Genomic DNA, 11,301 nt, shown 5'->3' with positions numbered 1-11,301 from the left:
CGAATCGATCGGCCGATCGAGGACCGACGTACGTTCGCCGGAGCTCTCGATCGTGCTCGATCGACGCGCGGACTCTCTCGGAATGCGCTTACAAGTGGAAATACCGATCGTTAGGAAAGAACGGGGACGGGAGCGGCGGAGACGACGAAGGAGGCTGGATACGGGTCGCGGAGAGAAAGGGACCAGGAGGAGGCAGGGGCGGCGGGAGTGTCGGAACCATTAGCGCGGATGCCTGTTCGTATGCGGTCAGAATCCTTTTATCCCGTACGAAGATTCCTGCGGGATTCCTTCGTTCGTTATCATCGCGTGCAGCGCGCGGCCAAGGAGAAACGAAACAAGGCAGAGACGTAGGAGGAAGGAACGCGATGGGAAACGGTCGTTCGTGAGGAAGGGAAGCGGGAGAGTGTCGAACCAGTCCTCTCGGAGGCACGGGCCTCCCACGATATTCGCCCGGTGAGGAGTTATGAAGTCGTCCAGCCGGAGAACCAGTTGGCTATATTTCGCGAGGATAGGTGCGCGCGGTGGTGCGACGCCATCGAACGACCAGCGTTTCCGCGGAGACGCCGCCGTCGTTGGATCTGAACGTCGATGACGGCGCGTCTTAAAAGGCCAGCGTGACAAAAATAACGCGTGGAAAAATCTTTCAACTCTTTCGTAGTCGTCTTTATTTCCTCTTCTTATACCTCCATTTTTATAAATTACAAAGAGTCAAGTAAAAAAGTCTACTGTGCGTTACAAGTATCGTAAAAAACCGTTTCTTTGCTCGGAGATAGAGGTCGGGTCGTCTAACACCGGGCTAATGATTTTTCTAATTCTACGTGACAGCGCCGCGCGAATCCAAAAGTAAGGAGTTAACAGGAAGAGACGTATAAAAATAATTTATTCGCACCCCGCGGAGCGTGGGCTTCGTCTCAACGGTGTCGACTATTTACAACAGACTTCTCGCGCGACACTTGGACGAGCGCGATTTTCAAAAAAATATATATATATATATCTATACATCTGCATATAAATTTGTGTATTTATATACCTATGATCTATGCATATATACAAGTACGCGATCCGAAGGATCGGAATAAATAACGAGTATAACGAATCTCGCGGTCCCGCGTTCTCCCTAAAATTAAGAAGATGCCGCGTGGCGAAGCGATTCGAAGCGAAACGGGGAACAAGAGGGATTATCGTATGTACAATGCAACGACAACTCGCCGATTATTACGTCTAACGTGCTAAGATTACGATCGCGATCCGATAACAATTCTTCTCGCCGTCTCAGTCTTTAGTACGCGTCCGTGGAACGTCGTAATAAATATACGGCTTAGATCGTTTCGCGTAATACTGGGAGACAAGGAGCAGCAACCCGCTCGTATCTGCAGGCTCCGTCGCGCGGCTCGGTCAACCTGAACGGGTGAAACTGAACGCAGAGTTGTTCGCGGTAGGATCATCCGTACCACCTCTTCGACAACGTCGATGATCCAGCGATCCACGCGAGACTACGGAAACGTCCTTCGCCAGGAAGGAGGTAGTCTCTTCGGGAGAAAAGGGACCGAGTGTAGAGGAGAGAGAGAGAGAAACGCCTAGAGGCACGTGTGTATCGTCTTCTTGATTCTGCAGAGCTGACACTTGACCTCGCAGCACCAATGGAACGTGCAGGCGCATCTCTCGACGACCGTCACCTCTTGCGTCTTGTAGCCTCTGCCGCAGCACATCAGGTCGCAGCCGTCGACACCGATACTCGTGTCGTTGCACTGTCTACCGTGAGTGCCGAGAATGCCAAGTTTCGGGTTCTTCTCGCAGAACGGCGGCGAGGGCTCCAGGTAAACGAGATCCTTCGGACCTGGTGGTTTGTGCTCCGGGTTGTACGGCTTCAGCTGAAAGTTGTACCGGTGTCGACGACCCAGACCCTCCCGATGACCGTGCACAGAATTACTCGCCGAATTGCTCACGATCGCGTTCCCGTTGCCACGCACCCGATCCGAGTTGCTCACCATAACTCTGGAAGCGCCGTCGAACCGATCCTTCAGGTTATCCCCGACCACGCGAAAATTCGGTAGCCTCATCCAGCAGGTCTTGACGGTGCAGGAGCCGGACATGCCGTGGCACTTGCACTCCTGTCGCATCTCCGAGGACACGTGCTGCGACAAACGAAACGACATTTTTTTCTCTAGACCGCAAGCAAATTGATTGGTTCGGCGAGAGAAGGACGGGAGAAAGACTTACCGCTCTGCCGGCCTCGTTGTTGTGCAGATTCATCTTCTCGCGCAGATTTCGGCCACGCTCCCCCGTGTCGACGAATTCGCGGGAGAACTTGAACCCGTAGCCGATGTTGTCCGAACAGCCACCCCATTCCCAATCCCGCGTGCCGGATGGTGGCCGCGATTGGTGGGTATAGTCGCAGGAGCACGACTGGATGCTGCCCTCGCTGCACGCTCTCGCGATGCTGTGAGTCACGGCGGCGCTCGTGATGGCGTAGATGAAGGCGGTCTCTCGACAACCTGTAACGACGCGACACCGTTAATGTCCGTCGAATCGATTCCTCCCATTCGTTTTCTCGGCTGTTCTGCCGCGCGTCCACCGATCGAGCCGGAAGCGCGCCGTTGGAGGGAGGAATCGCGCTGCCGATCAAGCGGACGAAACTTTTGCGACGGCGGACGGGAACGTGGGAGGCGAGCGGTGACGTCAGGCAACGTCTCAATCCTTGGCCGTTCGCGTGGACTACCTGCGCGCGCGAGATTCACTCCGCACAGGTGTGGAAGGAACCCACGACGACGTGGTCGAGGGAAAAGAACGCGCCACGGTCTTCCAGCGAGAGACAGGGACGGAGATGAGCGGCTGGAGCGAGAACGGGACGAGGAGGAAGGAAGAGAAAGAGAGAAAAAGAAAGGGAACGCGACCTTAACCCTGAGTGGGCTGACCCGAGAGGCACCTCGACCTTATCTGCATAAGGCGCAGGTGCCTGGCGGCACCTTTGCGGCCAGCCGACCGAGGCACCGCGAGCTGCCTCCGATCCGAGGAGTCGTTTCGCCAATTGCCACTTTTTTGGCCGCGCAGATAACACCGAGTTATCGCGCGATACTTCGACGAGCTGTATCGATACGTGAACGAGGTAAAGAGCATACGCCGGATGGAAAGGACGCTCAAGGATGGCCGGATCGAAGCATCTGTGGCTGAACAAAGTAAGACGTTAAACGGTTCCGGAGTGGAAGAAAAGAAACCGGTATTGGAAACATAATCAAGCGCATCAAATTGTAGAGCTAGATTCGAATTCGTCACGAGTGTTTTCCGCGCCGGGCTGTCACTCGGCAGTAGGCAACGTTCGCGTTCACGCGGTCTATGCGAACCAGAAAAGCAGCCTTCACGCCGAAATAGAGGAAGAATAGAAGGAGGTAAGGAAGAGAGGTGGAAAGAAAGGAACGATTTTTCCTAATCCCCGAATCCGAAGCGAAGACCGGAGGCGAAAACGGTGGTCGACGGGAGCGACGGTCCTTTCCAGCCTCGAGGTAACACACGAGGAACAGCCGACGGCGAGGCAACGCAAGATTTACGCCGTTCCACCGCGTTACCGTGCCGGATCTTCGACCTGTCTCCCCGAAATTTCATCGGTTACGGATATTATTCCTCATCATCTCCGACTGCCATAACGAAAGGATTACACGGCTGGTGGGAGTTTTTCTCGCGAAAACGCTCCGTTATGAACGCGTACGAACGGGCCGCGTTGTCGACGATGAAATCATCGGGATACTCGGAGCGTTTATCGTAGCCGTTTTTTCTTCACGATTTTATGATCGTCAAACAGTCGATGGTCGAGATAAAAGGTGACGAGGCGAGTCGCGAGAATGGCCTTTCAGGCGAAAAATCGTTATCGAAAGAGAACACGGTTCGAGAAGAAACGAAAAGGGCGAAGGGAAACGCGGCGAAGCGAAAAGAGAAAAGCACGACTCTGAATAATCCCTAGGGATCCATTGTTTGTCGTCGTGGACGAGTAGCGTGCGACCACGGTTTCGTCATTCGACGGGCGATAAACGGTTTGACGTTCGCTTTATCGGCCCGTACAAATAGAACGAACAAGGTGGAGGAACGGCTCGTTTGCCGTAGTGCAAACAGTCGGACGCATTGCTGGAAAGTTTTGGCTCGTTTGCGCATCTGGTCGTTCCGTACCTGTCCGTCCGGAGGAAAATCGACGACACGGCGACGAGTCGAGTTTCGCGATCGCGGTTTTGCAAAAAGCGAGCGCAAGAAAGGATCCGAAGGTCCGAGATTCTCGACTTAAGACTAAAAAGGCGTCGACGCGAGATCGAGCCGAGTGACATAGCGACGTGGCTTTACGACGGTTGTCCACGGCCGTGCTGAAATTCCAGAAAGATAAAATCACCGGAAATTATTGCTACCGCCGTGAAGATCCGGAGGAAGTCGGACGACGATCGAGATAGATAGATAGATAGATAGATACATAGATGGATAGATAGATGGATGGATAGATAGATGGATAGATAAATGGATAGATGGGTAAGTAGATAGAGTGAGGGAGAGAGAGAGAGAGAGAAAGAGAGAAGGAGAGGCGAAGAACGCGCGATTGGTCGAGACGAGCAACGTCGATCTTCGAAAAACTGCATCGACAAGCTCGCATCGCTTGAATGCAAAAGTGCTGGAGGATAGGGGACGAAGGGGGCACAGAGGGGGGTGGAGAGCGGCGCGAAAATGCGATCGCCATATAGGCCGCGAACTGCCGCGGGAACTCGTACCGAGAAGCGTGGAAGCAAACAAGATGTAAAAATCACGGAGGACCGATGAGGGGCAACGGGCCCATTGGCTCGCGGCTCACGTTTTCGCAAGAAATCGTGGCGTGCCGTCGACACATGTAGCCCATCATAGGCCGCGATTTATGGCGGCGTAACGCCGTCGTAAAAACCCGATGACGGGTCTCCGTATAAGACGCGACGCTCGCGCGCCACGCCGTTCCGATATCGATCGCGAATTTCCCCTGTAAATGGCCTCCCGATCCTCACCATCCTCTCTCTCCGTCTCTTTCGATCTCGATCTCCGAGTTCGCCAAGTGCACCGGATGTATCGTCGTTCATGAGCGCGCTCGTGCGCTCCGATCGTTTTCGTTCCGCGTTGCTCTCTCTGCCCGAGCGGAATTCGATGCGAGATCCGTGAAATCGAGGGAAAACGCGAGGCCAGCACGGAGGCCTCGCGAGATTCGCAGTTTACCGAGCAATTAGACGAGCACGGAGCTCGGCTCGGAATCCACGCGAGGCCGACACCTCGGAACGATGCGCGCCGCAGGGGAAACGAGAGAGAAGAACCGTGGCCGGAGAAGGAGCACCAACGAAACCGAGGGTAGACACCGATGCGGTAGGTGGCTCTTGGCGGCGAAATGATTACAGGCCGCGAACCTATTCACTACCAGCTATAATATCGAGTACAAACGCCTCCAAAAGTATCGCGGCGTTCTTTCGGGTTGGACACGCGCGGCATATTTCTGCCGTTCGAGTCTCGAGGAACGGACGTTACCGAATCGAACGGATCTCGTTCACGGTCGAGAGGAATTAAAAGAGAAGAAAGAGGAACGAGAGTTCGGATGAAAAACGAGAAGAAAAGCACACGCGTCGTGCGTAATCGTTCGACCCCCTGCATAATCCGGAAACGACGGTTTAGGTCGTCGCGCGGCGACCAGTCTGCGCTAGATCCCCTCTTCGATCTCTAAATACGACGAGTACGCACGAGCATTACGGATCAAAGATAACGATCTACTCTTGAAAAGCTGTGTTTCCCCTCGCGGGCGCAAACGCGATCTCTGCCCCGAGCAGATCTAATCTCGGGTAAAAGGGACAGAGACCGGATCGCGATCGAAAAGAGAAACTGGTGCTCCCTGATCGAGTCGAAGTAAAGGGTGGAAGGCCGAGGCGCAGTTTCTTGCTGCATCCAGGAATCGATGGATAACTTGATTCTCGCAAAAAGCGTTCAGAAATTTGATTCCCGTTGGACCGTATTCCGATTAGGCGACAGAGACACGGGACGTATTGGAGCGCGTCGATGCGTGGCGTCGCGCAAGGGTTACGCTGCTCCGATCCATTTCCTCTCCGCTATTTTGTATCCCGTGCTTCTTTTTCGGTTTTACCAGCGCGATAAGTGGCCATATGGGGACACCGAACGTAATAGGGCGGGAGCGGGCCGAGCGAAAAAGCTCGGCTTACAATCGCCTCGACGAGATCTAAAAGAGCCGCAGGGGAGCCAGAACTGGTACGAGAAGGTCCATTATCAGGTTGCAAAACATACATCTGGTCGGTGAGGGCACGTGCCCGGAGCCTTCGGACCAAGGGCACGCCCCTTTCGATCCCCTCGTTCCTCTCCGCGATCCTGATCCTCACCCTATCCCATCACACCGGTTTCCGCTACAACCCTCCGAGCGGACACCCTGTCGTCTTGGAATAATCTTCCGGTCCAGCCGTCCCGGCCACCCCTGTTCCCGCCGCCGAATTTCAAATAGCCGATGTCCGCGGTTTTGCCAGGCCGATTGGCAAAACCCTTTGATCCGTCGCCCGGACGAAACACGTGCGTTTCCATTCGAGATAGAAAAAACGCGTTAGTCGACCGCTCGTATCCGTGACCGATTTACACTACGATGAAATTAATCGCGTACTAACTAACGAACCGTAATCTAATTACGTTTGTACCTTAATTACACGGCTGAAGGGTTAGCGTTTTACGGTGCTTCGCGAATCGATCGACTAACGATATTACCGCGTTGAAACTCGACCACTTTGTATAGGTTATTCGGCGATCGTCCCGTCTATCGATGATGCGGCGCGATTATCGGATCGTCCGACGACTTCGAGCGACGCGCGGTCGCTGGCAGCGGCGATAAGCTGGTCGCGAATCGACGCCACGAAATCACAGATTCGTCGACCGCGATTTCAGAAACCTCTCTCCGTTTCTCTCCACTAGCTCGTCTTTTTCTCGGTCTCTTTCCTCGAAACCTTGTCTTCTGTAAATCTCTATCGGGAATACCGGTTGTCGGAGACGACCACGGACAATGGGCTGTTTTTTGGAACGTGGAACGAGTCCACCTTATGGTCCGTTATACATGTATATATGGACGCGGCCGTTTTATCGCGAATCTCGATTCTTCTCGAATCTAGTCCGAGTGGTAGCCACGGCTCGAGAGAGGGAGGGAGGGAGAGAGAGAGAGAGAGAGAGAGAGACAAGAAGGGGAAAGAGAAAGAAGAAAGGACTCGAGCCTCGTAAAAATGTTTGCTAATTTCGTGATCGGTCGCGAATATCGTTAAGAGCGAACGTACGTATATCTTTTGATGCCAATTAGCGAGACTCGCGCCGCTGATAATTTTCGAGCGGCAATTAACGAAACCGGTGATTGGTCGAGAGAGAAAAAGTAGCGGCAAAGAGAAAGGAAATGTGCTTACCTCTGTCGACGATCTTGCCGAAGAGGTTTTTCCCACGAAGAAAATTCTTGGTCGAACAGTTCCATCGACGATTGCGAAACTGATGCTGGCACTCGGCGATCGCTTGGTTCGCACCCCTAGCCACGGCCATTAGGACTCCTGGGTTTTCCCTGGCCAATCTGCGCTGCTTTCTCCTCAAGGTCGCGTACACTGTGGGATCCATGTGAAGAGATGCCGGGGACATTGGCAAAAAATTGTTGGGCTCTCCTGCCTTGGCGATTCCCCTGGGAAGAAAAGCGAACGAATCGCTTTGTTTAGTTTCGTCGCGCGTGTTTGTCGTTCGATAAAGAGAGAGAGAGAGAGAGAGAGAGAGAGAGAGACGTGTTAGACCGTCTTCTCGAGTCTTTCGACCGAATTCTGCTCGGGATAGCGGATCGGAGAAGGATCGAGCGAGATCGAGGGACAGGGCCTGGCCTAGAAAGCCGACAGCCGCCGCGCGAAAGACACCCTTCCAAACAGAGATCGCGTTAACGAAGAGTTTTGACAGCGGACGCTGACGGTGGAACCGCGGAACGCGGTGTTTTACCACGACATACTTTGGTTCTCGCGTACAGCGAACCGTGCGAAATAGCCCGTTCCGCGATTCACGGTCGAGATCGCGCGTCATTGATATTTCTCGTGCGTTCGCTCGACGCTAATTTGGTTTACGCGTAAAAACGGTATATCGAGAGCGGCTGGAGAGCGGGAGGAAGAGAGAGGAGGTGAGAGACGGAAAGGGAAGCGGCGTAAAGAAGAGAACAGGGTGGAGGAAGGGGGGAAGGAGCACGGAGAAGGATTAGTTCGAAAGACGAAACTGGTTCAACAGTTTCGGTCAACGGTAGCCGCGTATATATAAATCAAGCTGCCGCGCGAGTTCTGGCTGCGAAAGAATTCGCGTCTCGATCGATCGAGCGTCGCGCAGAAAAACGCTCGAGAGCGGTCTGCCCGCGTCCCTTCGTGGGAAGAACGTGCAAACTTTAGAGAAACGTCTGGCGTGCGCGCACGCGGCGGGATCGGGACCTTTTCGAAATCGCCGGGAACAATCTTCGCTGGCGGAGACGAGGCTCGTTTACGGGGCTGCCGTTTCGCTACGCGCGAGACGCAGCCACGCTTGGTTATTTTTCCTAGTTGAGAATGGAACGCGTTGGAAAAATAGCTCGCGCCGGTAGGGATCGGATCTGTCGTCGCCGCGCACAATAAACAGCTGATCGTTGTGCTCGAATTTCCGTCGACGGTCCGTTGTCAACGAGTTACTTGACGCCTAGCAGAGACAGCCTACCAGTCAGTCTAGAGCAGCTAGACCGCGCGATACCATACCGCGAAAACCCATCTGGCTGCGACCGAGATCTCTCGTTGACACCGTGCCAGCGAGTGTAAATAAACGGTATCGCGATACACCGCTCGTAAAAGCAGCGAACACGCGGAACACCCCGGAACTGGCTACGCCGGTGGTAGCGGCCACTCGACGCGATCCGGCTCTGTTCGACCGATTTTCCGCTCTTCTGTCGGCGTTAGCGGCGCGCGTTCGCTCCGATCGCATCCAGGGTGCGGAGATTCGAGCGAAATCCGGTGGAATCTCGGACGAAGCACGCGCGATAATTACTCGAGAGACTGGATACCGAGCGCGTGGCGTCATCGTGGTCGGCATTCGCGTCTTTTTCCATTGCTTTCGTTCCCGCAACCGTAATCTCCTTTCGTCGATGCGCGAAATTCTTACCGCGCTCGATCCGTTGGCCACGAACGCGGCGACGAATCCGCCGGTTCGAGCGCGCGCTTGCTCACTGGAACGTTTATACGATGCATTCGATAAGCGATGTCCATAAATAAGCCGCGCTCCGGACCGGTTAGGATATATCTATTGCTTGTAATTTACGTCGGGCAGAAAGCTCAGGGACGACTCTCAACGATCCTGCCCGGTTTCTGCCCTTTCTCCCCCTCGCTTCTCTCCATCTAGCCTGTCCACGTGTTTTCTGCCAGCGGACACGCCACCACCACGAAAATAATTTATCGACCGGCCAGGGCTAATAACGATCCGGTGCCACGCGCTCCCAGTGACAAAAGGCTATATTAAATTCGCGCGATTATCGCTGAATTAATTCTCCCCTCGTCTGCAAGAATTCTCGACTCGAAATCGCTCGTTTCTTTCAACAGTCGAACCACGTATATCGACCGATGGGATCGCGATCGCATGTGGAACGATGTCGCGAACCAGGTTGAGACGTCACGAGACTCATTCGACGATGCGACGTCTTTTTCACTCCGTCCCGTCGACCGACTTAACGTCGCCCGCGGCTGCCTCACTGCCGCGGATCGTCTGATTTTTCAACGATCGAGCGTCTCTCCGTGTCGGCTGCTCGCGATCGAACGGTTGAACGGGACCACCCAGAATCGTTGTCACGCGTTTCGCCTAGCTAGCGGGAACGTGCGCTAACGCGATAAGTAATACCCTGTTACCGGCAAATATATTACCGATCTGCCAACGATATCTATGGAAGAAACGTCGACGAGACTCGTAGATGTAAATTCGACCGAAAAGTCAATCCGCCTTTCGCCGACAAGTCTCCGGCGATAAATTACGCTCGACTGCGAAATTCGAAGCAGGTTGTCGTACGCGTCCACGCGAATTTACCGTCGTATTAGATTAATTAATTCGTAGGTAATAATTACTTGCGCGTCGCGGCGGACGTGCGTGGCGGTGTGCTAAATCAACGCGACTGGAAAAGCAATCGAGCTCGGCTGATTTATCGCCGACACTTTATCGTTATGCGGATACTTCCGCGGCTATCTCTTTCGGTTGCGAGCGAGCAACCACGCACGCACGCACGCTCGCTCAGTCGTGCACCGCCAACGTTATTTATTACCCGGCTAATGAAGTTAGCCATTATCTAATATCCATCCAGCGTTTTCTTGTTCCTGCGACGTGCGCGCGCTTCAACCTATGAGAAATCATTGGCGGATTGAAACGAACGAGCCGAGACTTATGATTAATGAATTAATAAGAAGGCGCGCGAGTGTCGCTGCCACCGTTAGCTCGATAAAAGACGCGAGACAGGTGTTAACACGGCTCTTGCCGGCCCGCCTAATTAACCTCCAAAGGTTACATCGACCAATACGCGAAAAACCATTTTCCCTTTTGACTTTTTACGATCGCGCGACGGAGGCGCGGTCGAGGTCGATCCGTCGCGTCGATCCTGTCATGCGCGCGGCGACACGCCGTCCTTCTCCGCTTTCTACGCAGCTAATATTCGAAGTTTTTTCTTACTCACCACCACATCGACCCTCTTCCACGGTTTTTGTTCCTGGTAATTTCGGCGATGGAGGCGTGTGTCGCCACCGCCAGAGCGCCGATGATCATCCAAAGCCTCATTTTCTTTTTCTTCTTCTTCGCGATCGAATGCAATCGCGGCGCGCAGATCCTATCGCGATTCTGATCGAGCTTCGTCGAGCGGCGAAACACCATGCACCAATGCTCACTCACCGTATTGCGAACATCACACGATAATATTGGGGAACGGCGTCGCGCACATAGTAAGCGTTCGTCGTGGACACACTCGATGAAGACGGAGATGCACGTGGTCGATGATCGTTCGACGAACGTTCAAACCATCGTTCAAGACGACAATTCGGAGTATTCCGTGTTTCGGAAGGAAGGAGGGAGTCGTCCACAGCTGCCGGTGTCCCGATCGAATGCACGAAGCGTAGGCAACAAGCGGTCAGCTGTCAATGGCAGCAGCACGATCGCAAGGACCGTAACACCGACAAGCGACCGTTCGTTGGGCAACTGTAGTCGGTAGAGCGGGCCAGATGACGTCGAGTGCTGGAAACTCACCCCCCGAAGGGCTTTTTTTCGAGGGGTGGG

General features: G+C 54.0%; 1 protein-coding gene across 1 annotated transcript; it reads right to left on the bottom strand.

The window, feature by feature from the left end:
- Nucleotides 1-1,016: 1,016 nt before the first annotated feature.
- Nucleotides 1,017-11,096, bottom strand: LOC117211540 (protein Wnt-1-like). Its single transcript, XM_033455521.1, has 4 exons — nt 10,709-11,096; nt 7,425-7,687; nt 2,221-2,495; nt 1,017-2,135 (listed from the first exon to the last, which is right to left on the bottom strand). The coding sequence occupies exons 1-4, from the start codon at nt 10,900-10,902 to the stop codon at nt 1,578-1,580; spliced, it is 1,290 nt and encodes a 429-aa protein (XP_033311412.1). The 5' UTR covers nt 10,903-11,096; the 3' UTR covers nt 1,017-1,577.
- Between the last annotated feature and the right edge of the window lie 205 nt (nt 11,097-11,301).

The sequence above is a fragment of the Bombus bifarius genome, unplaced genomic scaffold (assembly GCF_011952205.1).
Source record: "Bombus bifarius isolate JDL3187 unplaced genomic scaffold, Bbif_JDL3187 scf7180000008239, whole genome shotgun sequence".
NCBI lineage: Eukaryota > Metazoa > Arthropoda > Insecta > Hymenoptera > Apidae > Bombus > Bombus bifarius.
The sequence above is the reverse complement of the archived record's forward strand: the minus strand, read 5'-3'. Positions and strand labels throughout refer to the sequence as shown.

What these genes read in the sequence shown, in the direction of transcription:
- LOC117211540 (XM_033455521.1), bottom strand. Translation starts at nt 10,902, where the DNA reads ATGGTGTTTCGCCGCTCGACGAAGCTCGATCAGAATCGCGATAGGATC. An exon ending in CGGCAAGATCGTCGACAGAG is followed by an intron (nt 2,496 to 7,424) that starts GTAAGCACATTT and finishes GCGTCGTTACAG; the next exon opens with GTTGTCGAGAGACCGCCTTC. An exon ending in ACAACGAGGCCGGCAGAGCG is followed by an intron (nt 2,136 to 2,220) that starts GTAAGTCTTTCT and finishes CGTTTGTCGCAG; the next exon opens with CACGTGTCCTCGGAGATGCG.